The sequence below is a fragment of the Typha latifolia genome, chromosome 13 (assembly GCF_019914945.1).
Source record: "Typha latifolia isolate L0001 chromosome 13, TyphaL0001v2, whole genome shotgun sequence".
Classification (NCBI taxonomy): Eukaryota; Viridiplantae; Streptophyta; class Magnoliopsida; order Poales; family Typhaceae; genus Typha; species Typha latifolia.
In genome coordinates this window covers 3,594,958-3,622,900 of record NC_133098.1, presented here as the reverse complement: position 1 = coordinate 3,622,900, position 27,943 = coordinate 3,594,958, and the positions used below count along the sequence as shown (strand labels likewise).

At 35.4% G+C, this 27,943-nt stretch overlaps 3 protein-coding genes across 5 annotated transcripts in view; all 3 read right to left on the bottom strand.

Moving 5' to 3' along the window:
• The window catches only part of LOC140799881 (anaphase-promoting complex subunit 4), a 29,118-nt gene extending 9,230 nt beyond the window's left edge, over positions 1–19,888 (bottom strand). For both annotated transcript variants that reach the window (XM_073154399.1, XM_073154400.1), the window contains exons 1-13: positions 19,706–19,888; positions 18,016–18,127; positions 17,680–17,771; positions 14,639–14,722; positions 13,628–13,867; positions 11,258–11,338; positions 7,282–7,418; positions 4,719–4,879; positions 4,510–4,610; positions 4,363–4,437; positions 2,624–2,803; positions 679–761; positions 415–504 (exon numbers count right to left, since the gene is read on the bottom strand). In XM_073154399.1, coding sequence (XP_073010500.1) covers positions 415–504; positions 679–761; positions 2,624–2,803; positions 4,363–4,437; positions 4,510–4,610; positions 4,719–4,879; positions 7,282–7,418; positions 11,258–11,338; positions 13,628–13,867; positions 14,639–14,722; positions 17,680–17,771; positions 18,016–18,127; positions 19,706–19,795 — 1,526 coding nt within the window. In that variant the 5' untranslated portion in view covers positions 19,796–19,888. The remainder of the gene's footprint in view (positions 1–414; positions 505–678; positions 762–2,623; positions 2,804–4,362; positions 4,438–4,509; positions 4,611–4,718; positions 4,880–7,281; positions 7,419–11,257; positions 11,339–13,627; positions 13,868–14,638; positions 14,723–17,679; positions 17,772–18,015; positions 18,128–19,705) is intronic.
• Positions 19,889–22,861: 2,973 nt separating this feature from the next.
• Positions 22,862–23,176, bottom strand: LOC140800158 (uncharacterized). The gene has a single exon (XM_073154822.1). The coding sequence runs from the start codon at positions 23,174–23,176 to the stop codon at positions 22,862–22,864; it is 315 nt and encodes a 104-aa protein (XP_073010923.1).
• Positions 23,177–24,554: 1,378 nt separating this feature from the next.
• LOC140799801 (large ribosomal subunit protein eL33w-like) lies at positions 24,555–26,393 on the bottom strand. 2 transcript variants are annotated; one of them, XR_012111075.1, is made up of 6 exons: positions 26,268–26,393; positions 26,137–26,172; positions 25,821–26,049; positions 25,689–25,731; positions 25,552–25,602; positions 24,555–24,712 (listed from the first exon to the last, which is right to left on the bottom strand). XR_012111075.1 is itself a non-coding variant. In XM_073154268.1 (5 exons), the coding sequence occupies exons 1-4, from the start codon at positions 26,297–26,299 to the stop codon at positions 25,690–25,692; spliced, it is 339 nt and encodes a 112-aa protein (XP_073010369.1). In that variant the 5' UTR covers positions 26,300–26,387; the 3' UTR covers positions 24,555–24,712; position 25,689. The 2 variants fall into 2 exon arrangements, 1 of the variants encoding a protein (XP_073010369.1); XM_073154268.1 differs by lacking the exon at positions 25,552–25,602 and having other exon boundaries at positions 26,268–26,387.
• Positions 26,394–27,943: the final 1,550 nt, after the last annotated feature.

Genomic DNA, 27,943 nt, shown 5'->3' with positions numbered 1-27,943 from the left:
CCATGGTAGTTATCATAGCTTGCCAGAGGAATCTGCAATAAGCAGGGATGGACAACAAGGAAGTGTGCTGCTTTTCTCTTGCATATCAGTGTTGTTGGTCAAATTGGTGTTGGTTTTACTTAATGATCAGGAGAACACTGGGATGTAGTGTAAGTTACCACCTATATTGCCCATGCGAATCAGAAAATGGATAATACACAGAACACTCTTTTAGGAGTATCAAACAAACAACAATTAGAAGAGATGAAGGTGAATAGCAGCCAATAAAGAAAATATGAGATTCAAACAGAAAGAGAGTTGTCAACTTAAGAATCAGAGCTGAATTACACAGTTAACCAGCATAGGAGTATTCAGAATCTACAGTGAAAAAGAAAGCTATTATAAAAACCTTACAAAAGATATCTTGGAACTTACGTATCCACAGTGATCCTGTGATCTATCTCAAGTAATTGTTTGACTGGATCATTGTCAAGAAGAAACTTTAGAAATATAACCACAAGTTCGCTACAAAAGCATAATGTACAAGTCAGCACCAAAAGAACTGTTGCATTCTATAATTGAGCAACTTTAGAAATATAACCACAAGTTCGCTACAAAAGCATAATGTACAAGTCAGCACCAAAAGAACTGTTGCATTCTATAATTGAGCATCAAAGGAACATCAAGAAGAAATTAAACCTGTTGGATGGAGGAACTTGGTCAGTTGGTTCAGACAATAGTATCTTTATACATTTCAAAACCCAGTTAAAGAAATTCTGGAACTGAAAGAATGAGAATGTTAATTGCATTTAAATAGATCACCAAGCCAACAACATATGAAAAGTTAAAGCCCAAAACTGATAGACGTAGCAGTACAAATAATAGCATCAGCATTAACACTATTTTTTCCCTACTCAGAAGAAAATGCTTAAAAAAAATTGACATAAACATTGATAAAACTATCCAGATTATAGTCTATTCAAGGATTTGATTGTGTTGTCACAAGCAAAAGGTGTGCCAAGAGGTGTACAGGTGATTGCCAGCATTAGACGTGTAGGGGACATGGGCTAGATATGCAGGATGGCAAGGCTTTTACAACGAAGAGAGGGACAGATGCAGAAAGAGAGGAGAAAGAGGTGGACATAAAGAAGCCAGGAACAAGAGTAGGCCACTGGAGCTTAGAGGATTCTCCCTCCCCCTCCCCCTCCCTCGACGATATATATGTACCATAATACAACAACAAGGTGTATTTCGTGTCTTTCCTGTCGACACACAATCCCATGGGCCTATTTAAGTAACTCTTCCAACAAAAGAGTTGCTAATCTGCACAAAATGGTAGATTGTCTCTGCTCAAACAAACAGAATAAAGGTCCTTTGTCTTCTTGTAAGCAAGGGAGGGAGATAGGAGAGAGAGAGAGACTAAGGAACAAAGTATTCTTCAGTTCCACATGTCCAAGTAGGAATTTAATGCTTCATCTGTCAAATCCTCTATTGAACTGATTTCCTTTTGCACTGAGTACTGAGCATTCAATAAATGAACAAACATACCTGGGTCCATTGATCTTAATATTCAGGTCCAATTTTTGGAGAAAGAGCTCACTAGTGTTTCTATCTTGTAATATTTTAGCAAGAGACTATGACATGGATATTCATATAAGAGGCCTAAGTGAATCACTTGCAACATGAGATATTGAGAATGTCTTCAAACACTGAAATAGTTTCACCCAGTGATCTTGTATTTAAGGTGCAATTTTTTGAGGAGTTCACTAATTCTTGTAAGGATTTCAATTAGAAACCAGGACATGGAAATTCACATAAAAGACCTAATTGAATCAGTTGCAGCATGAGATATTTAGTGTTTCCTAGAAAAGCTTTTCAACCAATCACATGTTTCTGGAGACAGACTTTAGGAACCAACATAACTTCATTGAGATGAAGAATTATCTCAAAATCGTGGTTTGAACACCATCAAATCAGGTATTCAGCAGGAAAGGGTGAAATTCATGTCCTTCACTCTGCATTAATATACTTTCAGAGTAAATAAATTAGAAGAGAGAAAATAAATAAATAAATAAATATATAAAAGATCATCCACGTATTGAGAGAGGATAGGCCTTAATAAACCAGAATAGTGGGGAAGGGTACAATTGGTTCATACTTCATGATTGGGAAATCTAGTATATGAAACATCTTAGACTCACGCTAGGAATTCTTGAAGAACAAAAGATGCAGTGCAATATACCGTATCAAAAACTTCCACAACTGTGGCCCTCAAATAATAAAATGAAATTAAGGCTGAACTCATGAGGCAAACATTGCATTCCTTGCAGCTGGAAGAAGGATTATAATAGAATGAAAATTACATCATAATATTATACGTCAATGAACATATGCTATCAACTTATAAGAGATGTTTTCTGAAGACGAATGTACCCCATCTGTAATGGAAGAATAAAAAAGCATATGCTGAAAGGGGCAAGAGCAATTTAAACAACACTGAGGAAAAAGATGCCAAGAAAAAGTTTATTTCGAACTTAATTCTCTAAGCCTTTACTTGATCGTAAAGTGACGCAGTTCAATTAAAAGAATAGAGTCATGAAAATAAGAGCCAAGTTAGGAGAACTCAAGTAAAGATACCATTTACCTGATACAGAACAATTGCTAGAACCCTTGAGAAGCGCTCCACTTGAACAAGCAACATTGCAGCCTTTTCTGTAACGTTATTAATAAGTTTCTCATCCAATCCGATACTCCGAAACCGTGAACGCCATCTTGAAAGACCCCTCAGCTCTCCAATTCTAAAGCCAATAATTTCTACAGCAGGCTTTTCAATAAGAATAACATGTAAATCAATTTGTGTGCATCAGCTCAACAATATAGGAACTTATATATCAAGGTGATAAATCCAAAATTGACCGATAGCAAGCAATCAGCATGACTATATTTAAATTTCAGATATATGATGTCCTAGCAATAGCAACATATGGTTCACAATAGAAGGAAAGAAAATATAAGTATATAATGATACCATGTTAGTCCTCACCAATTTCATGTAAGTCATGGAATGAAGTTTTGGTCGATAGTGATTCAGGCGCAAAACCAGTCGATTGGTTTCAGTTAGGTTTCAGCTGAAAATAGAGAGTTTCAGCCATGATTTGGCCAGAATGGACAAACTCTTCATTTAAGAAATGGGTCAGATCCAGTTTTCCTGACTGGGATGGGGTGGCGAGCTTCAGTAGAGAGGGGGAGAAGGGGGAAGAAATTTGATTTGTTGCAGTTAGGTTTCAGCTGAAAATAGTGGGTTTCAGCCATGATTTGGCCAGAACATCCAAACTCTTCATTTAAGAAATGGGTCAGATCCAGTTTTCCTGACTGGGATGGGGTGGCAGGCTTCAGTAGAGGGGGAGAGGGGAAAAGAGATAAGGCTGTACATGCAACCATAGGGCTGCAGCAGAGAGGGCAAGAGATCAGATCTGGAAAAAAGAATTTAAGAAAGAGGGATATAGCTACATACATTTTCCTGTTTTCTATTATTTTTCTAAATTTTAAGATTTTCTTGCATTTTATAACAGTTCTTAGAATTTTATGTAATTAAAAACTAAGCCAATACCAAAACAGAAAAGATGTTGCTGGTACGACAGATACTTCCTATACATATTGTTTTCTAGCGACCAATTCCAATCACAAAACTGATACTCAGAACTCAGAAGTCAGAACCTTGATTTAACTAGAATTAGAGTGGGAGGAAAATGGTAGGAAATGACATGATAGCATTTGGTTTCACAGAGAAGCTGGCCAGAAACAGAGCTAAATGGAGAAAAGGGACCCATAAAATCAAACTCAAGTAGTTAATAACTTAATACTAAAAGACCATATTTTCTTTGTGGTAGTATTGTAGGATGTCTGCTGTATAGGTTTATCCGAGATTTATCTGAAATTTTGGTGCTAGTATAGCATTGCTTATTTCAACCGGGTGTAAGTTGATAACAAGCAATATACAAAAGCACTTCGTAATTTGATATTAAATATTCTTAAGAAAAATGAAAGGAGATTACTTATCTCTATTACCATCAAAGATGCAACTATTCCACACCCAATTTCCAGTTCGGCTTCTTGTGTTTGCTTCCCTTGCTTAACATTTTACTGATCAAGTAGGCATGATTAACAAGCAACTAAATAGTAATTACATGGACACTTGGTACATGCTAAGGCACACCTAAATTCAGAACACGAGATTTATATGCTTCAATGGAAAACCATAGCAATGCTCTAACTAGCATATATTTCTCCCTGGACATAAATTGATACAAATATAATAGAAGAAAAAGTAAATTATGACACCAGAATAAGGTAATAAGACTGATGATTCTTACATGTATGTACCTGAAGGTGTTCGCCGAGAACAACCCGAAGTTCTTTCCCAGAACTGTCAATAGCCTTGGATACACGCTTAAGACCCTATCCAAGTAAAAGCAACATGAATATAGATAGACTAGTTGAAAAATAGACTTTGCTTAAGGTTGATAGTACCGCTTCACCAAGTGAACTGACGAGAAACTGGTGAAGGGCTGGACTTGTGCGAGCACCAAATAGAAGGCTTAGAAACTCATCCTGAGAAGTGGAATCTAGTCCTGCAGACATGTTGAGTATCTTTTACCAAAAACATATTTACCCGAAGATAGAAAAAACAATGAATTAGTTGACTGATATTTAAGATCACGACAAAAATCATCTGTTACCATGGTCAACAATCAAAGAAGATAGAGAACTGAACTTTTCACGAAACGAATTCATGGCATCAGCCCACTGCTTAGACATTATTGACATGGAAGCACGGGCAACTTCAATTAAATCTTCAATACTTGATGCTTGTTGTGCAACCTGATGTAACTCATTTTTCCTGTGAGGAAAGTTTATTTCTTTGACTAAATGCAGGAAAGGAATAACTAAAAGAGAGAATTTCTCTATGTCATATGCATGAAATAAATCAAGAAAAGGAGTGACTGAGCAAAGTTATTAACGGAGTAACTAAGAAAGAGAAATTCTCCATGTCACATGCGTGAAATAAATAAAGAGTAAAGAAAAGCTATGTACTCGATTCCAATGCAGGAAACAAATAAACTGCCAGCTGATACTCAAAACAAAATATACTTTTATGAATAGAAAAGTAAGTTTATTTACAACAAGCTTAAAGATAAATGCAAAATACAGTAAAAGACCAGAGAACCAATATATCTACTGAGCAGAATTTAGAGTCCATTTTAAATTAACTAGTCACCACTTACCTAAAAAACAAGGATTCTAGCATGAAAAACTATGAGATACAGCGAGCATTAGCCTACAACAACTTTATCAATAAAGTCCATTACATTGGGCCTTGTTTGCTTTGGGTATAAGGGTCAATCTAAAATAACTATTCATATTTCTTACTCCTAAATTAGAAGTGATATTATTCTAGGAATAGCTATTCTTGTGTTCACTTATAATTTAGAGAAGGATTACCAATGATGTGATATAAAATAAAAGCAAAATAAGGGAAAAAAATATTTTATTTTTAAAAAAATAATAATAAATACTCTTTAATTTGATATAAAATAGATTGATTGGATAGAATGGCTATTAAAGCACCATATTCTATCTATGCAATACATGCATCTATATATGCATTATCTTTCTATATGTATGCAATGTGCAATGCTTCAGAGGTAGCCATGTACTACTTGAGAGATGACCATGCTATGCTTGAGCAATGTTTCAAAGGTAAGCATGCAATGCTTGAGAGGTTGCTGCAACGTGTGCAATGCTTCAAAATAACCATGTTGTCAATTTTATTGCTATATGTTACCATTCTATGTATGCAATATGTACGTAAATATTTTGTATGTATGCAATATGTACGTAAATATTTTGTATGTATGCAATAAGTACATATTAACACTCTCTATACATGCAATGGTAGCATATTTGCCACTAACTATGTATGGAAGTACTATATTTTTTAATTCTTATCTTTGGAATGACCACTTATTGGACAAACAACTCACACCATTCAAATTACTATTTTGGCCTTTAAACATGGTTTGAACACGCTAACCTGCAATAACCAAGAAAAAAAAAAATCATGTGACTTGCACGTGACTCACCTTCCTTCTCCTATCATTTGTTATATGACAAGGAGATGGTCGTGAAATTCTAGACCGAAATCGTCAATTTTCGAATCGAAATCAAATCCTAAAGTTACTCTCTTTAAAACCCTAACCCTGTACCTCTCCTTACATTCTCGCCTTCCTCTTTTCTTCTTCTTATTTCCTTCTTCCATTGCAAAGCTTTTGTTGTCGGGTTTCGGTCGCCGAAGCATCACCAAAGCATCATCGGAGCCTACCCCTTGACTTATCGGTGAGTCTGCCTTTACCCCACATATTTAATTCGGTTTTAACATAGTAAATTGTGTGTACCTTCTTTTTGGCATTTGCGGCTTTATCAGCAAAATTCACCGGTTGACAGCTTTGAGTCGTCACCACTCAGGTGCGAGAAGCTTCGCCTCGTCACTCTAGTGCCATTGGCACTTTCCATTGAAGTCCTCATGGCTCAGATTGCCGATGAGGTGAGATACATGGTCGCCGGCCTTGGAGTAAATCTCAATCGTTGTTGGGCAACCCAGCCAGGCCGACCAACTCGCAGGCGGGGTGGCGAACAGAGTGCTTCTAAAACATGGTTCCAAATATTGATGCTCATTTTTATCGTAAAATTGTTATTTTTCTTTTCACATATTTATTATACACATTTTCCCTAAAATATAGACAAAATATTAACACCTATTTGTCAGATAAATTACTATTTTTCCCTTTATACCTGGTTTTGACATGTTATACAATTTTCCAAAAGTATGCTTTTTCTAACATGAGAAAACTTAAGTAATAAGACAAGTGGGTGGTAAAAAAGCGAACTGAAAAGGAAAATTGAGCAAAATTTTTTGGCTTGTGGAATCAAATAGATAGGGGGTACGATAATGGAGAGAATTTTTTTTAAATAACTTTAGTCAAATCAAAGGTAAAATGGTAATTGAGTTCTTCTATGATGCCAAATCAAGGGTCTATCTCTCAAATGCAGCCACTCCATCGAAATTCCCAACCTTTCTTCAAAAGAAGTACTAGCAACCAAATATAATTCAGTGCCACCCTCATCTAATTATGATTCATAAAAAACTAAAATCATATTAAACCCATTACATCCTAAAGAGAATTTATGATCCATATAAGTGTCATAAAAAAAAGTAAGAAAGAAAACTATGTTCCTATTTACCTGTTAAGAAATATGGAGGTATCTAGGAGCAGACAGTGTAAGCCAGACAAAACATTATCACAATCTGACTTTTCCATTTCAACCAGTTCTCCATAGCTGATAACAATCAATTGGCACAGATCTTTTGATAAAGTTACCTGCAAAGAGTACCAGCAACCACATCAACTTTCTGAAATTTTATTAAGCAGAGTGCCCAAGGAGGTAATATAATAAATTCAGCAGAATTTTTAAACAAGTTCAAACAACCATAAGCTTTTTATTATGCCAGGTTAAATAACATAATAAATGCTAACCTCTATGACCTATCTATGTGTCAACACTTTGTGAAAAATCGTTAGGTATTAAGATAATTTCTACCTTGAACTTGGTTGGGGCTCCAAAAAAACATTTTATTCACATAGATCTGCTACTGTCTCTTAGGGGATGTGTTATATAAACAAGGATCCGATGGAGTTATGCTCAGATGTAAGGTGTCAGGTTTAACTTGAAAAAATCATTTATCAAGAAAATATTTTTTCAGAAGCAATGCTAAGCCTGACAAACTTAATCTTGCCAATGATACCTCAGAACCAACACTCAACCTAACAAACTTAATTTTAGCTATGATAACAAATAAACAAACAATATGCAGTACAATGCCTTGCAATTAAACATAGAAACCAGAACCATTTATAAGAGACCCACCTAAAGTGTACAATATACCGATAATATCAGGGAATTTCTATAAGTAGCATTGACATAAAGAACTAGTTTCATATCAAAGATACTAACAATATTTTATTCAAACCGAAGAGGACAAATTAATAAAAAGGTACATGAATAAATGAAGAAACCAAATTTATTTAAAAATGTATAAAGTAAAGAGAGAAGCTTTTTCAACAATTTCAGGAAAAGAAAGCCTTCAATCTTCATAATGTTCAACGACTTTGCTTGTACAGGGAGAAGAGAAGCAACCAAATAGTGGCACATTGTGCAAGAAGTGAAACAAACACATTGAGATCTATCAATTTCAAGCTATGCTTGCATTTGATATGGCCCATTTAAGTTGTTAACCAGACAGCTATTTTGATGCATCAATTTACTGAAGTAGCTGAAGAAAGTCAATCAAATGAATAACATAGTAAAAGCTCTGAAAATTTTAAATGTAAAAGTTTTCTAAGAGGTGCAAATTATCTCGGTTGCAAGCTAGAGTAGCAAGAAAAGTGTCAAAGGAGTTACAAAAACTCTCCTTCTGCGTTATACTTCCCATGTAAGAGCATCAGCAACTAGAAATTAATAGGTGAGGTAAGAACACTAAAAAGAAAGAGGGGCGGCCCCCTTCCTTCTCCTTCGCAGTTACGCGACAAGAGGAGTGGCCGTGAGATTTCCAGGCACTCCAAATTCGAGTCCGATCCGAAAAGATCTGAAACCCACCATATATATTAAAATCCTAACCCTATTCTTTTCCCCTTACGCCGTTCGCTCCTTCTCGTCGAAGCACCCACCCTTGAATCAGAGCGTCAGAGTACTGCTGGAGCGATCGGAGACCACTCTACAACTCATCGGTCAGTCCTCTCCCATCCTTCGTAATCAATTTAAAGTTTAATAGGTTAGAATAGAAATACATATTTTTGGGTGAAGCAACATCGTCGGCGAATCAAGCCGTCCAACGACTTCAGATCGCTGACACTCGTGTGCCGGGGCTTTGCATCGTTGACCTCGAGCCGTAGGCGCGCCTCTCTAGAGCCCTCATGGCTCGATTTGTGGTAGAAGTGTAATTCCATAGTTGTCAGCCATGGAGTCGAGCTGTTAGTTGTCAACAACAGCTTCTCCTCCACCTTGTGTGGTCGACGTAATCATAAGGGTGGTGGGCAGCTTGTGGTGTGGCCAGTGGACAGCCAACAATGTTGATCGCCAATAGCTTCATCTCCCTCCCTTCTCCATTGAGCTTTCCATCAAGGGAGGTGAGCTCAGCCACAACCGAGCTCACCCCTTCTTTTAATTTGGATTTGGGTCGGGTTTGGATTTCAAATCCAAAGAATCCGATCCGATTCAATAGGTTTGTGGGATTGGGCTTTAAGCCCAATCCATTTAATTTTGGTTTGGTGGGTCGCGGGCTAATAACAAGGCCAACCCGGTGCTAATGGATTTTGGACCAAAAGCCCAACCCACTTAATGTTTTGAGTTGGCAGCGGGCCAACTACAGTCCAGCCCAACTTTTTGGGCTTAACCCATTTTAACGAATTAATTAGTTTTAAGTTTTAGAAAAAAATCATGATATTGGTTAAATTAAAATTATGTTATTTATTTATTAAAGGTAATGATTGTTAGCATGAGAACTAGAGATTTCAGTCACTTCATCTAGATTCAAGTTCACTCACATATTTATTCGTTTTGTACTTCGTATTTTTTTAATCAAATCATGTATTTCTTTATATGCAAATAAAACATCATAATTCTATGTGCAATTTAATTATTATATTTTTTAGTGCAAAATATACAACTCATTGTATTGCTCAACTCTGTGCAAACTAGCAATTTTAATGATCATGAACATATAATAAAAAAATATAATTAATATGTGATATGACTTAGAGGATAGTCCCGGTATATATCGCTTACGACTTTCTGTGGTAACTCAACTTTACCTGGAAGCTCAGGAGAAATCCTATTTTAGATTACTGCGGTGACTTTCTTATGTAACTTTGGCGGAGTTAGAGAACAGACATAGGTTAGATCGAAAGATTTCATGTGGTGACTATAATCTCTCTCAACGGTTAGTAGAAGAGACAAGATGCATTTATCACATAGTGATATCTCCTGCTGAACCTAACCAGATCAGCTATGAGAAAAAAAAACTGAGCGTTATCTTGAGGTACCTTTTAGTTGATGTAGATCTATAGGACACCTAATTAAGACAAATGACATTATTATTATTGAAAAAAAGTTAGTATGTTGGAACTGAGCATGCAATGAGATATAACTTACTCTATTATTATTTATGTCGTTATTATTGTTACTATAACCATGCTTAGTGAAATTATCATTTTATATCATTAGACTTAGATTTAGTTCAAGATATGTTTATGGATTCGGATTTATTTGGCTCTTAAGTGAATTCTACTCACTGAGTTATAGTTATTAGCTCATGAGATTCCCTTTCTAATATTTCAGATACTGGTCAACGTGGCATCTGAGTGAGATGCACCAGGACCCCACCTCCACTTAGGATCTACCCCATTTTACCTAACAGTCTTTTTCGTCTTTATGTTTTAAACAATCCATTAATTTAGTTTAATTAGAGGCACATTAGTGACATTAGTTATTTACATTATTATTGGATTAAATTTAGTGAAGTCAGATTTTCACATTAATTATTATCATTATGAACTTAGAAAATATTAGTTAAGGCTTCATGTATCTCAAGTGTATTGAGGTACATGGCCGTTTGTTTGGTTTGAGGACTAAGCTCTAAACTCGATTAGTTAGTCTCATTTTTTAGTTTTGACTTTTTTGAAGAATAAACTTGATAAGATATGAAAAAGATAAAAAGATGTTTGGTTAGTGAACTAGTTTAGGAGTCATTGAACCATTTTTGTTTCATGTTGCCAACTACTGACAATTCATCATCTATCTTCATTGTGGTATGACATCAGTCTTTAGCTAATTCAATTTAAAGCCAAATTCCATGTACTTTCTAATTTTTCTCCTTATATGACGAAAGTCTTTCTTAATTGTACCTCACTAGTCTACTAAATTGAAGTCATTAACCTTCAAGTTTAAAGCTAAGTAGTCCTACAATTAATCATTAGAAGCATATATGTCCTTGAAAGAGAATATATTAGCTTCCATTTATAACAGGGTATTCAGAAACCCATAATCCTATTACAATTTTGCCTATAGACATCATCTTGAACTGTTGATTAGCTGCATATATTAAGAGAGAGAGAGAGAGAGAGAGAGAGAGAGATAGAGAGAGAGAGAGAAATCATAATACCTTGTTTATGGAAGCATTCAGAAGTTGGTAGACCGCTTTCTCATCTGAGAATTGACTACGAATAAGGAGCTTGCCAATATTCTGAAATAGTATATACAATGAACGATTCTCCAATAGGAATGGACATGTAGTTAGCAGGAAAAAATAAATGATATAAGAAATAATGAATGTATTTTTAGAAACTTTGTAGAGGAGGTTTGGACAAATAAACTTTTGCAATCACAAATTTACAACAAACATGACAATACAACAACCATACAAGATTAGTTTAACTAAATTCAAGGTGTGGTTTTTCAGTTTTTTAATGCAACTTAGAGACAAAGCTCCACAAAACATCTAAGCTTCCATGCTGATTTAGCTATTAAGGGTCTCAAAGATGGATTTAAAATTCTAGGAGATCTTTTGTGTGTCAAAGAAGAATCTGATCTGATCGGACTTCTCCAATTAGATGATCTACATAAAATAATTCGAAGATAATAGACAATCGAGCCACCTTTATTTTGTTTTTTTTACGTATTTTCGGCACAAGCTCTATTCTTATGTCAGCAACCTGCAGATACAAGATGTCCCACCTAGGCACACACATGCACATTGCTGGTTGACACTTAAGTCCTTAGGTAGAACCCTGATGCAAAATATAAAGAGAATGTAGTCTAACTGATGAATCCTCAGCAAGAATTGTCAAGCTCGGAGTCTCACAGGTGAAGTATAAAGATTGTCCATTTGGAATTCAAGATACCTCCTCTTGCTAGGGCATTCTAATATTGATTTGAATTCCAATCATCTTTGAGGGCTTCATTCAACACCATCGCTTAGAGGTGTGATCTTCAGCATAGAGTTAAGTCACACAAGCCAGCAAAATTTAGCGCCAAAATTAATGGGAAAGGTTACAATATCAAAGTATTATTCAGTAGCCAATACCCCAGGAATCCTATAGGGTAGTATAGGCCTATAGGGTAAAGCAATAGTAAGAATTCAAATAGCTGTTATAATGAAAGGGTCCACTGACAGTGCTCCAAATTTCATCTCACATTTAGATGGATCTCAGCCAGGATCAGTTGCTCCTTGAACAGAAAGTAGACAAAAACCCTACTCTGACTAAATGAAGCAAGGTGAAGTTATGAACAGAGAATGCTTTCTAGGTTTTGCACTTCATGCTTCCATTTCACACAATGAAATATGATCGCTCCACTTTGCGCATTGATATGAAATTCCTGAGCTTCGTCATATATGCTCCAACTTCACGTAGGATAAGAAGATCTTTCTATTTCTACACACCTCCAACGGCTTGTGCATTTCCCAATTCTGATCCGCTAGTACTTTTCCATTATTACAAAACTATTTTCCATTACAATTAGAATCCCTACAACAAATAAGAAAAATATCATTGCCCAGTGTGGAAGACAAACAAAATGCTTTATGGCTAAATCATTCACATTTGGGTGTGGTCTATAATTGTTTATCACTGTTTTAAGATAGTTTTTAAACCCTCTTCTCTGCCCTAAAAGAATTTCTGCAGTAATAATAGTTTCATCAAAAAGTCGGAGCATTTTTTGTTAACAGTTTAACCTATTATATGTTTAGAGTTTAGACTAACAGGCAATCCATTAAATTGCATGGCCTTATTCTGCAATAAATTTCAGATTTCTTAATTTGATCAACTAAGTTATTTTGGATGTATTATGCCTATGTTTTAATGGCTGGCTTTAGTGGTTGGATTAACTTTTCAGATCACTACTTCTTGAAGTGCCTTTTAATCTTCTCTGCAATTCTACTTTAGTACTAGGTTGCATTGGCATAATCACATGGATAAGAACTCTTTAAGGAAATCCTATGCAGGAGGATGCAGTGGATGAGGAACTCACTCAGGATACATTACATTAAATTTGAGCATTCTAAATTCACCCTATGAGCTGGATGTATAATGTAAAACAACTTGGGCAGCAAATAGGCATGGAAAAAAAAGAAATTTGAAGGGAAAAACATTGATATTCACAGGTGTGCATAACATGACCTGATCCTTACAAGTAATAAACACAGTTCTGTCCTTAAAGAAATCATTGTTCAATTACAATAAATAAAACTATAAGCTGACACTAGTGGAATCAACGAAAAAGAAACAACTACCATCTATGCATCTTATTCTTGAGAATTTTGAATCAAATAAATAACTGATGAATGATTCAGCATAGGACACGAAAGGATATGTTAAGCAAGACAGGCAACACGGGAACCACAAATACATTAAGTCCATGAGAAAAGCAGAAGTTAGCAGGTCAAGGCTGCACAAACTTTACAGTCTATTCATGAAGCAGGTAGATGATAAGCTAGGGATTTATAACATATTGCAGATTATCTTTCTTTACTTACAATCTTTCCGATCGGAAATATTCCAAATATACTGAAGCAAATGCACCCATCCTTATCCCCACTGCACAGTATATTAAATCGTTGACAAGAAGAACTTGATAGTTCCTGAATGGCATCTTCTGGGTCATCCATGAGGCCACTATCTCCTGAACCCAGTCCGGGCATCCTAGGTATTCTTGGAGCAGGAGGAAAGAAACGCATAGTGCGATCCTCATAAGTTAAGGTGGAGATATTTTCACCCTGCACTCATAATAATAAGTGAAGCACAAATTTAATTCCAGTACAGAATCCGAAAGAAAGCATAACAGTAGTCAGATAACTTCATGAACGGTGATTATTCCTTAACTATGCCACAAATTAAAACACATAATCCTCCCTCAAGTACGAAGAGTTTTCATAAAAATAGAAGAAGCTAGGAGAGCGAAGATAAAAGAATATATACAGTCCTAAGAAATGAGCAGGAAAAGTAACAGTCAAGGTCATTTGCACAATGAATAGTAGCTAGTCCAAGCAACAAAGAATTTGCGAGGCCTAGAGAAATAACAAAAGACAAATCAACTTATCAAAGTTGATTGTGAAATGGCCAGGAGGTTGTCCAATCAACAAGAAATACCAGTCCTTTATATTAAGGTTTCAGAGAAGCAAATAACAGAAGTACACAACAGGTCAAGATCAGAAGTAAACAAAATTCATGTCATTTTCCATAAATGAGAAGTAAGAAACAATGACAATCCAGTCTTTACAAGGTAACATCATGACCGTCATCATAAATATGGTTGTTCTACAGCTTCATGCTTGAGAAAACCATATAAAGTTTGCAAAGAAGCAAATAACAGAAGTACTCAACAGGTCAAGATCAGAATAAACAAAATTCATAATATTTTCCATATATGAGAAGTAAGAAATAATGACAATCGAGTCTTTACAAGCAATATCATGACCATCATCATAAATATGGTTGTCCTACAGCTTCATGCTTGAGACAAACCATATTGACCAAATAGAGCATACCTTCACTAGCACTGCATCTTCCTCCCAATTCAGCGAGACAACAGCCACATTGTGTGACCTGACGCTTCTCAATAACTTACCATTCTGCAATAATCAATAGTTCTAATTATCAAACATAGAGCCATAGATTCAATATTGAAAGACAAAAAGTGCCAAGTGGGATTACTATGACACGAAAATACAACCTTCTAAGATGACTACTTGAATTTAATAAATACTAATGATGATGAACATGCACCAAATAAAAAAATAAAAAAAATAATTTGCACCATATGTAAGGAAAAAAATCATAGAGCGCGATAGACATATCTAACGAAGAGAATGAAGTTACCACACATAAATTTTAGACTAAAGGAAAACCCTGATAACAAAATATTTCAGCTTTAGTAAAGAATCAGAAGGCATTCAAATGCAAAAGAGGATGTTGGCCAACAAGGAGACACAAGCATCCAATGGCCTGAGTGATGAAGGGCAGTTACAAATACAAGACTGTAGTGAACAAGCACAGCAGAATTCACCAAAACATAGTGGCCTAAGCCCTTAGAAGAAATATGGTTCTCTCTTTTATTCTAGGTGTTCAAAGTCTTGGTTTACTGCTCTTTCCAGAGATCAAATGTACCCTGCTCTACTCCAATTATTTAGCGTCAATTGCACCAACAATGGTTTCTTAATGTAATTAAATGCAGAAGAAATGGACTCAAAAGATCTCCTTTTCGCATACATATGAATGATAGAAAACTAGAAATGGTATATCAAAAATGAGGCCATGAACCACCAATAATCCTGTTGAACAATCATGAAGTTAATTAAAATGAATACATTGTTATTTTGGCCATGAAATTCAATATTTTACCTTACTTCGTTAATTACATGGAAATTGTATTCCATAGTCCATACAATTAGTTGTAGACTGACTACCTTATTGGAGATTGACTGTACTCCAAGATCTTTCTACACAAAACATGTATACATGATATTCATCTCATCAGTTGAAATATACAAACATTTGCAGAATGTGTGGTGTGATCCCATTCTAAATATTTGCATAACCAACACAAGCCTCAGTAGAGAAATGGTGCAATATTATATAATTATCCACAATCAACGACAAACCCATTTTGCCAAGTCCAACTAAGAACCAAATGCAAATCAACCCAAGATCAGGTATGAAGCACTTAGCCTGGCAAAATATGCATCAAATCAGCAAAACGATGATGCGTTAGGCATCAGGTTAGGTTAGCAACCTAAATTTGACATCATCTCTCATTTAAATATGTGCATAGGACATCATGTATATGAAAATTATTTTGTTATGTTTGCATAACCAACACAAGCCTCAGTAGAGAAATGGTGCAATATTAAATAATTATCCACAATAAACGACAAACCCATTTTGCCAAGTCCAACTAAGAACCAAATGCAAATCAACCCAAGATCAGGTATGAAGCACTTAGCCTGGTAAAATATGCATCAAATCAGCAAAACGATGATGCGTTAGGCATCAGGTTAGGTTAGCCATATAAATTTGACATCATCTCTCATTTAAATATGTGCATAGGACATCATGTATATGAAAATTATTTTGTTGTGTATATTATATAAGAACTCTAAGTAGCTCAGAAGAATAAAACTTTCGAAAGTCGAAACAAGAAGAAGTATAAAAATAGGTACATAAAGATATGTACTTTTTACTCATAACCTTAAATATAATCATGTACCAGCCTATCAGCTTGCATTCGGTTGGGTTGGGTAAAATCAGGTCAGGTTTAACCAAGATTCGAAAAATCGGGATCGGGATTGGCTTTCCAAACAAACGATACGTATCGGCCAGATCAGCCATATCGATCACCTTGATCGGATCGGACTTTTTAATTACGTAAAATTCTAAATATTATTTAAAAATGCAAGAAAACTTCTAAAAATTTAGAAAAAAATTTAACAAAACTAAAAAAATAAATAAAGAAAAATTATGGTGCAATAAAAATTAAAAATTAAAAGAAATTAAAAAGAGAGTGAGTGGAAGAAAATCAAACAAAAAAAACCGAAGAAGAAGAGAAGAGAAGAAAAGAAATGAGAGTGGAAGAAATGATAAAAACTAAGAGAGAAATAAAGAAATTAATTAAAAAATTATATATCGGAGTTCGTCGGAGTTCACCGAAGCTAAATCTCTCCGTAAGAGAGACAATGGTTATATGGTAAGGAGAGAAAAAAAAGAAAGAAAGAGAGTAAGAGAGAGAGAGAGAAGAAAGAGTGAGAAGAAAGAGTGAGAGAGAGAGAGAGAGAGAGAGCCGATCCCTATCCAAATCGACCGATCCGACGAACCATGGGTTTAACTAGGTTGGTTTGATCTAACTCAATAAAACTCAATGATATATGGATAAGTAAAAGGCGACCTGAATGAAATTCTTCATTGGGCTAAACAAATTCAGTTGAGCACAAACCAAGGCTTCATTACATTCAATTTTTACAAAGTGCCTCATAAGTGTCACAGCATCACTTAAATGTCCTTGGTCTAATTTGTATGCATGTGTGCCACATACTCTCATGGGACTTGAGAAGATTGTGATAATAAAGATATAGTTTTCAGAAAGATCAAGTAGAAAAGCAGATGAACGACACTAAACAGATATGTAAAATTATGCAAAAAGGTGGTTTACAATACACAGTAATGTTGATTATCTTCAGGTCAGTTTCACTGCCTTCAAAATATTTCTAGCTCAAAGTGTTTCAAGTAACTTGAAATAAAGACAAATATTCAAATAAAAGAAAATTGCATGAATTGAGAAACAAAATATCTATTGTCAGGTAGGAGTTTGAATACTATGAGTACATAAAAACTCAAAATCTGAAAGACAGAAAAGATGCATAGATACAAAGTCCCTGATATGTAATGCAAAACTTCTGGCAAAAAATAATAATCTTACTTAACAAAGCAAGGTCCCAATGAACTAGTGGTAACTCAAGACATGAGTCAAGGGGACAATGATTTCTTAGTATCAAATTCAACTTTCAATTTTCCAATTACTTGTTCATAATAATACCTCAACATCATGTAACAAAATGGAACCATCTTCAATACCAAGAGCTATTACTTTACCATCAGGGCTCCAACAAAGAGATGTTATACATTTACCTACAAAAAGTAAGATATGTCAATAACTTCCTAAATGGAGCATGTACAATTAGAAGCTATTCAAAAGACCTTCATGAGATGCAACTATAGCACCAAATTGGCCAAGTAATATCAGAGGATTTAGACAGAAACGAATCCAATTCTTGACAAACAACTAACTATTCTTTATCTAATGAATGGTGAAGAAAGATAGTTCGATATAATATTATAAGCTTTTCCGACAGTAACTAAAGAAGAGAATAACCAGGGAATATGTTCCAAAGCCTTTGCCAGTTGAAGCGATGGAGGATGACCTTGGAATCCTCGGTGACCATAGCAAGTAGATCCTTCTCCGGATTCCACTCAGCCATCTTTATCTACATATGAAAGAACAAAGGGGATTAGATGGAATCAGTATTTCTCAATTCTGTGAAAAAAAAGTTGAAGATTACTTGATTAGTACAATAGGTTCAACTGCATGATCTGACATATTAGAGTATTGAAGGAGAAAAAAAGCAAAAAACTTGTAGAAATTAAGCCCATGGGTTACTAATCCATGGCCGCGGACCAGTTTTTGCAGGCAAGATCAAAGAGTTTTTTGTACTTAAGAAACACAGAATAGGAGCACACAGTAATTATATTCAAGTTGAACAGAGAAGATTTAACAAAAATAAGCTCAATAACCTCTCTCAGGGTTCCTCATCATCTTCTTGTTACAAATTGATAACTAAAGGCACTAAACAAAAGCAAGTATAGTATTCTGATATTCTCAGACCCAAATGTATGTTAATCTGAATAAATAATTAAAAAGTTCAACTTCCCGTGCTTGCTTAAATACTTAATCGAGACTTCCCAAGTAAGAAACTCAAGACTCACATGAGATGTGTTCAGTGACTGTTACATCAGCACTCCATAATCTACTTCATTTTATAGCCAATCAAGTTTAAAATAGACAGAGTCAACACTCAACACCACCACTGCTATAATTATTAAAGATGTGTTTGGCAACTAGAAAATGGAGTTCAATAAAGTAATTAACTTCACTGAAATAATTATCTCCTTTTAAGAAAGGAAGTCAAAATGAAGAAGTTGGGCTACTTTTTGTTAGTAAGAAAGTCACTTATTTACTTTATTTTTTACAGCTGGACTTTAAAAATGGAGAAGTTTTTAAAAATGACTACTTTCTTTCCTCATTTTTTGGCAACCAAACATCCCCTAAAGAGAAACAAACTGTGTCATATTTAACATCATACATCATCCATGTTTCAATTTTAGCTGAATAACATGAAAAAGAACGTGGAAATTTGTAATCTATTAGACGATCTTTTGAGGCACAGAAAGGAGACCATTAGAACACAGACATAGTTCAGTAAACTGAGTATCAAGAAATATCTGATCTTATTTACATAAGCAACTATCTCTTGAAATCACTACTCAATGAATGGTGGTTGGCTTGTTGCCACATAAAATTGCGACAATTTGCCATTGTCCTTTTGAAGGCTCTTAAGTCATAACTACGTCCCAATTTCTAATTTCAGTCCTAACATCCAGTATCTATCTTACCTTTCAGAGAAAACATATAATTGAAAGAGGATACTAACACAACAACTCCATTTGAATTAAGGATAGTATAGCAGCACCACTTGCCCAGAGACGACAGGTGAACTAACTATTTAGGTTGACAAGCCACATTAGATGCCCTGGGTTTGACTAATAAGTTAGGCAGCTGGTCTCTGTTTGTAGCTTTTCTTAGTGCAACTCGAAAAACTCATACTGAATGTGCCAAAGTAATGAACTTTAATCTCTATTAGTGATTATGGAATTTAATCTTGAAACAGTTCGGGTTATTGGGATTTTACCTCACAAGTCAGGTCAGGATCTTGATAATTAAAACTAAGGAAAAGAAGCGAAAGAGACGAGAGAGGCAAAAACGATGAGGGTTTGATCAGGTTCACCTGAAATGGAAGGGGCTTGTCGAACTGAAGCTGGAAAGGGATCGCCTCCCCGACCTCGGTCTCCATCTCGAGCTCTTCTTCTTCCGCCATCACTGGATCGAGATTGGAGGGATAAAAGAATCGGCGAGAGCGAGAGGAAGAAAGGGGTTAGCAAAACCCTCCTTTCGATTTCTTGGCCCGATACTAGTTAGGCGGGAATGAGGAGGAGCAGGACGATGGATCCGGAAATAGAAAGATACACCAAAATGGGCCGTCGTGGGCTTTGGTGGGCCTAATATGCATAGGCCCATTATTAATGTATAGATATAGGGAAATTACATTTTACTCATATTTGAGTATACCTAATTTCACTTTATTTTGAAATAGTTTTATTTGTGTCATTTTATTTTGAAATATGAGTATATTCTAGACTAAAATACAACCGATATTTTTTTCATCTCCTTAATGAAACACATGTTGAATATAAATGTATTCATTACAGAGAAAGTTATAGAGGATTGTGTAAGCTTTTCGACGCATTTAAAATAATACTAATCTGATATTAATAACAAAAATATTTCAAATTTATTAAATAGATAATAAAAATATAATTTTCTCACGCAAGGATCAAAACTTAAACCATTTGACGCTAAAAGAATAACATTGTCATTATTCATTTGTCTATATTTTCTTCTTAGTTAACCATTCAAACTTTTGATTTATAATTATCAAATATTAGCACTTTATTTGCACACAAAAAAAAAACTCTTATCCTTGTTTGGTTTGAGGCTAAACCCCGAACTTGATAAGTTAGTCTCATTTTTTAGCCTTGATTTTTTTTTTCTTTTTCTTTTTTTGTAATTAAAATATTCATTGAAAATTAGGGATAATTTGAGCCTCTCCACAAAAATTTAGACAAACTTAATCTAACATAGTTTGCAATCCAGTTTGCCACTCTATTGGCTTCCCTGTAAACATGTTTAATACTTATGTTTTTGAATAAGATGATGGAGTTCTTTATATCAAAGAGCATGTTCTTTATAGACCAGTGCGCTTCTCCACTTTTGATTGCGTGAAGGATAGCTTGAGAGTCAATCTCAATAATCAAATTCTGAATTGTTAAGTTCCTCGCCTGCTGCAAAGCTTCCCTTAGTACCCAGGCTTTAGTGAGCAAAGCATTGCTGCACCTAATAGGTGCTCCACCTACAAGAAGTTTATCAGCATCAGAGTCCCTAAAAATCCATTCTCCTCCTCCATTATTTGTCAATGGATCGAAAGATCCATCAACGTTTAATTTGATCCAGTGTTCTGCTAGCAGGTTCCAGCCAATAAGTAGAGAAGGAGTTGGATTTTTAAGTGAGATTGTTTTGGTGCTAATTCTCAGATAATCCATAGTCATTATTATCATACTCACAAGTTCTTTAGAATTATTGAATTTGTGCTTATTTTTGTTTTTCTAGATGTACTAAAAGAAGTTAGATACGAAAAGGATAAAAAAGATAAAAAGATGTTTGATTCTTTGAAGAGTAAACTTGATTAGATATTAAAAAGATAAAAAAAATTTAAATACTGAATCAGTTAAGAGTCCCTAAACCAAGAGGAATTCTTAAACTCAAAATAAGCAGAGGATAGGTTTTGACTATAGTAATATTGGATATGAGATTGAGTGCATTTATTTTCTATACTAACTACATATTATTTTATTTTATAATAGAGTGATTTACACATGAGTCTATTCTTGTTATTTAAAAAAATTTAACTTTTTAGTGCAAATATCACTGACACCTTATAGAATATGTGAAAAAAATTATGGATTGTAAAGGTATATATATATATATATATATATATATATAAACTTTAGAATGGTATATTGAGTTTCTTATTTGTTTGCCATTTTGTAAATAAACCACCTTTAGAATGGTTTTAGGGCAATGTGCTCGATCCATGGTCACTTGATCAAGCTTGGACAGTTTTTTTTTTTTCAATTTACACCTATTTTGGAGCTTAAATTAGGTTGAGCTTGATTGGATGAGGTATTAAGCTTGAATTGAAGTAATTTTATTTCGAGCCTTGCCAGGCCGAGCATAAGCAAATCTATATGTGATCAAGTTTGGCTCGAAATTAATTTTGAATTGAGCCGAGCTCGAGGCTGGCTTAATTAGTCCAAGAGCCATAATTGCAAGAGATCTTGTGATCCACAATACTAATTTATGAAAAAGTTTCAGCTGACTTGTTTGAAGGGAAAAGAACTCCACATATGCATGTTGGAAGACAAGCTTAACTACCAAAGAAACTCTCTAATGTCAGAGCAGGCAGCACTTCAGATATCATTGAAGTTGGCTCAAACAAAACATGGAATGATGATGCGATAAAATGCCAAAGGAAGGGTAAAGAATCAAATGGAGCAGGATTGTGTTGCTTTTGGCTTCACTGCTTCAGATCGCAGATCTCTTTATCTTGCTATTCATATAGCCAGAATCCTATCCACTTCTCCAATCTATTTTGTAATTGTTTTACTAGAGATAAAGAGCGAACTATATATAGAGAGAAAGGGAGGGGAGGGAGAGAGAGAGATAGAGCTTAATCTTATATTTGGATGGAGAGAACGTGACAGAAAATAAGATAAGAGAAGAAAATAGTTTTATCTCACTTGGATGCAATGGCCATGCTATATTTTGTTTACATATTGTTATGTTTCCAATAGAAAAGGTCCCAAATAATAAGAAACGGTTCATGCATGGAGGAGACTTCGACAAAGGCATATAATATATCAGAAACTTATGCAAAGAATATGAAATATTTCTTATCAGAAGTAAAATGAATGAAATCAAATATAAATGTCCTAAATTCTAGGTTATATCAGAAGTAAAATGAAGTACTCCAGTGTAAGAGAAAAAGGAACGCTTTGAAGAAAATTATTTTCTCATACTTACTCTCCTGTTCGCTTCCTAAAAATAAAATCAAATTGAAGATCACTTTCCACAACTGTTTCTAGGATTTAGCTGTGTCTAGAAGCAAGAAAATTTGCATCTGTCTACTAAAAATGACCAACAAGATCGCCGACAACGACAAAGATACATACTTGTAATGATTTAAGCATGATTTATTTATAAATATATATATATATATGTATGTATGTATGAAATGTGCACAAGCAAAACAGAGGAAAATAAAAATTTATAGCTTTAGGGTTAAGTCGATCTCATTAGTGATCTCGTCACTACTCTCTACACTACAACCCCTTGCCAACGACGTAGCATTGCATTGCTCCTTCCCTCCTCGTTCCTCTTTCACCCCTGCATGCTTGTGCATAGCAGCCGCCTCCTTCTTCGCAAGGCTCTTCTCGAGCTTATGCGCGTTCTGGTGGCCTCCTAGCGCTTGAGAGCTGAAGAACTTCTTACTGCAGTAGTGGCAGGAGAAGTACAAGGGCGGCTCGGGCGACGATGGCCTGAGAGCGAGGCCTAGGTTGAGCTCTTCTCCATCTATTTCCATATTCATGGGATTGGGATAGATAGAAAGGGAAAGAGACGTCGTATATAAAGGCCAGTTAACTGAGACGAGGCTAGGGTTGTAACTTGCAAGTGAACTGAAGGGGGAGATGTGTTCAATATGTAGTCTCTTTCGTAGTTATATATAGTTAAAGAGAAAGGCAAAGAATTAGGTGATTAAATGCTTTCGTTCTCTTCCTTTATTTGTCAAGCATATCTACTTGCAGGTAATAGAAGCCAAAAGTGTAACTTTCACGAACAGCGTATGTGATTAACGAACGTACGAAAGGAAACGAGTGATGTGGATTTCTTAGCCAAGAAGTGGCTAAGATCGAAGATCTGAAACTCTAATCCTAAATACGAATATATATATATATATATATATATATAATCCTTGCGAGAATTATACAAAAATTGTAGCAGAGTCAAATGTGAAGAATTTTTGTATAGGCCAAGTAAGGAGAGTAATTATCACATGATTCATGATACGTTATTCATGATACGTTATTCATGATACGAATAAAGTTTTAACCATATTATCACATGATTCGATAGTTGCTGAGTAGAAGATAAGAGACAAAGAAACATGAAGAGGTCCTAATAGCAAGATTATTTTTCTGATAAATTTCTTCGATATTCTTATCCACAAAATTATGCGAGTTGTTTGCTTGGTCGCTTTTGTTGGTGTTCGAGTAACAATTTTGCCGACTTCAAATGTACCAAAACAGTAAGCGAGATAAATATAGAGGCATATTTATTTCCAAAATAACACGTTGAGTTCGTCAATATACAAAAGAGTTTAATTATTAATAGCTAAATTTCGATTACATTCTCAAAGCGAAAAGCCAATTGCCAGAGAATATTTCCAAATAAACTAACTTTCTACATTCCAGAAGAGAAATAGTAACCAAAACTCAAAATATTAGGATTGTCTTGTAAACACATTGCAGTAATTAATTGATATAATTAATCTCTACAAAAGCATATATAATATCAAGAGAAGGTAGATATTAAAATCATAAAACGTAAACCAAACAAAGCATTGCATTTCTGATAATTTGACATTTTCCAAGAACCATTGCCAAAGATGAAAAATATTGTGATAATTTTTGAAACTTAAAAGGCAATAATGACTACCAATTGGCTATCTCCCAGCTATACTGGTTCGGACAATCACATGCGGACCAAATGTTAACCGGTTAGAAGTCAGGTCACCGGATCCGATAACAAAACCAAACCGGTTGATGGCTGGTTCACCGGGCTGACCACCCGGTCCAGTCTGATAAGTATGCCATGAACAACTTTTGCGAACTCTAGTTCTCCAAATAGCCAAACACCACAACCAGAAATGGAAATAAAGCTAATCGATGCAACCCAACAGATTAAAAAACCCCTAATAAAATTATGAATAATCCAAACATAGAACATCAAAATTTTCAGGTAAAAAAATGTCCAACAGTAACTGAAATTGGTGTCCACCTTCACTCACAACTTTTCAGCTCGGCACCACAACTTAAAGAAAAGGTAGTACTAGGAATACCTGCACAAGAACATGAACAACATATTAGTCACTCCACAGAAATTAACATCGAAGTGCAAGCATATGAACAATCTCTAAAAAGAATGGTAAGAGTATTACGAAGTTATTTTTTAGTAGCATCAACAATAATTCTAATCAGAACCTCTTGGATATAGAAAGACACTTCTTCGGAGCAGGAATAAACCAAGGACATTTCAGGCCTCACATAGGAAAATTCACATAAGGAATTAAGAAGAGCAGATGCACAGAAGCAAACAACTGCGTACATATATGCAAAAGCGATACAAACAACTGATAAGTGCTATGACTTTGGCTCGACATTCACTGAAAGCTTAAATAATGATAATACAAGATCAAGGAACTTGGTAGACTAGTAATATGGGCCCAGAGAACCACAGTAACTCTCATAAATAACAGGAAGCCACATTCTATGCCCTCGAATATGATGAACATTACATTTTTATATCTAGAACTTATCCACATAAAAATACTAGCAAATAAAAGATTTTATCTTCAGACGTAACATGCCGAATACATAAGATTTCAGTCAATAATAAATTTTAATTCCAGAGATCACCTCATCTTAGTGTTACTTCAATTTTAGTTGTTACCTAGGATGCATCATGAACAGAAACTCACCACCACCATTACCACCATACAAACTCAAGTACACAAGTGACATTAGAAACCTTTTCGCTGTTAAAAATTAGATACTCTGCAGAATCAAGCACACATTATATGTGAATGTATTTATTGCAGGGATGACTTGAATATGAAATTATTTGTATTTGACACACTAAAACAATGAAAAAGGAGAAGAATTTCGTTTCACTCCTTACCAGTCTCAAACAATGTGAAGGTTGCTGATCGTTAAAACATCAAATTGGCAGCTTAAATACCACAACAAAAAAAAAAGATTAACTAATTAACAGGGCATCAAAGAAAACTCTAAATTATCCCTGGCAAAGAAGATCACCTTAAATATTGCTTGGATACATGAAAACTCTAACCTTTCCACCCTGCAAGCAAAAGAAGATTAAGAAAATAAACAACACAGCTAACAGGTTCATGAAGTAACATCTACGTATAAGATAAATTGAAGGATCACCATGGAACTGGGGGGCAAGTTGGACTTGAACTTGGCACGGATGACGCCGCTGTTGCCATGGGGACGGGAAACCTTACCCCAGATGCATCGGTAATGGGTCCCTTTCGACTTCGTCTTCGCCTTGTAGATGTACGCCATTCTCTTGCCGCAGTACCACGCGACCTCCTCCTTGGTGTTCACCCCCTCGATCTGAACAAGCGACGTGGTCTCATACTGATTCGACTTCGATCTGATCCCACGCAAGGGAAACGAAAATTTACACAAAAGATCAACAAAATTAGCGAAAATTTAGCAAGTCTAGAGAGATCTCGCTTACCTCTTGTATCCGAGGATTGTGCCGCGGACATACAACCTGCGATGGATCGGAGAATTGTAAGAAAAAAGTAAAGATCCGAAAGGGTTAGGATTAAGGATCGGGCTAGGGTTTTGAGAGAAGAAGACTGAGACCTGACGCGCTCCCCTTCCCGCCCCTTCACCATTGCCACCGCGAATTAGGGTTTTAGGAAACGAGATGCGTATTCGAAGAGACGACGACGAGAAACCCTAATTCTTCTGGGGTGATAAAGGGTACGGTGTCGATTAATTGGACGGCCCTGATTGCGTCTCACGGGAGAAAACGGACCGCTCAGATCAAGCAGTTGGTTTAAGTAGGGATTAAAGAGTTTGGGCCGATTAATCATGATGGGCTCGAGTTTAGCATGATGAGTTACAAGTAAACACCCATATAAGCTTGTTATGATTTCAAATGGATCGTGGAATCCCATGGAATTGGAAAAAAAAAATCCCCAAATCAGTTAAATGGGTGTAAGACTTCAACTAATTTTTGTTTATTTGGTTAGATTCAAGAAAGATAAGTGAAGTAGATTTGAGATTTGGATTTGTGGGAGTTATATGTAAGGGTAAAAGACAAATAAATCCTTATAATTATATTCTTCTTGATGACGAAGTTAAAATTAGAGAAATATAAGATAATAAAAGGAATTCCTGACCAATAAGAAGAGAATTCATTTTAATTTTATTATTTTTCATTCATTTTCAGATTGAATCAATTGAATCTACCAAAATGAAATCCTTAAAGTGAAATTTACACCCTCCTTTTCCTTTTGAGGAGAAAACCTTTTTTTTATATATTTTGGACACTTTAATTCTTTTTTTTAATGAAAAAGCTTGTATGCTAGGATAATTTATTAACTATCAATGGTACATCAAGATAGTCGAGCGAGGGAGGTTAGATATAAAAATTATTATATTTTATTGGGCCGAGTTTAATGGGCTTATATGAAGATATTTTAGTTATCTTTCATGGAAACATACATATATATTGATATATAGTTTACTAAACATCCAATGTGGGACTAAAATAATTATATAAATATGTATACATTATAGATTGGGCTATAGATGAGAATAGTGGATCGGCCGGGCCGAGCGTGCAAAGGCTTGGCCAATGCTGCCCACTACCATATCGGGCTCGGGCTGGGTTAGCTCGATTAAAACCGGGCGGGTTTGGGCGGGTCAGACCTAATGATCATGTCTAAGGGAGGTAGAATATTAACGCAAATCTCACACTTAGTCTACTATGGACAACGATGTAGATAAGTATAGGTTATCAAGCCCAAAGACACGAGGGATTAATGAGAGAAGCAAAGCCTAGAAAAAGATTCACAAGGGTAGAAATTTTTGAGTCTAGCCTGCAATCCAAGACACGGTCTTATGAATTCCAAAAGAATAGCTGAGCAAGAACTCGCCAACAAAAATAGAAAAACAAAGAGAGCCTAATATATAAAAAGGATGAAAATTCCTTAAAATTAAGATGTCTAGTAGATTAAGGCCGGCAACAGGCTGCAACCGTGCCAAAAAAGAAAACAAGAAAGGGCAATGCAACAACTGTCAAAACCACAACAACAAAAAAATAGAGGTGGGTGCACGTGCAGCCCCTCCCCTCTCCCTCTCCAGCACGCAGCTGATTTGGGGGGATTTCATCTAATCCGAATTGGATTAGATTTAATCCTCTCCTAATCTATAATTAGCCCTAATCCTCTCTCTTTGGAACCCTAAGCCCTCTTTTTCTCTCTCTCTCTCCCCTCTTTCTTCCTCCTTCACCGACGGAGTCGTCACCGTGG

Bases quoted from the DNA above. Each gene is read 5' to 3' on its own strand.
- LOC140800158 (XM_073154822.1), bottom strand. From the start codon at position 23,176: ATGGAAATAGATGGAGAAGAGCTCAACCTAGGCCTCGCTCTCAGGCCA.
- LOC140799801 (XM_073154268.1), bottom strand. From the start codon at position 26,299: ATGGTGAAGGGGCGGGAAGGGGAGCGCGTCAG. The intron at 26,173-26,267 runs GTCTCAGTCTTC...GATCCATCGCAG, and splicing joins CGGGAAGGGGAGCGCGTCAG to GTTGTATGTCCGCGGCACAA. The intron at 26,050-26,136 runs GTAAGCGAGATC...GCGTGGGATCAG, and splicing joins ACAATCCTCGGATACAAGAG to ATCGAAGTCGAATCAGTATG.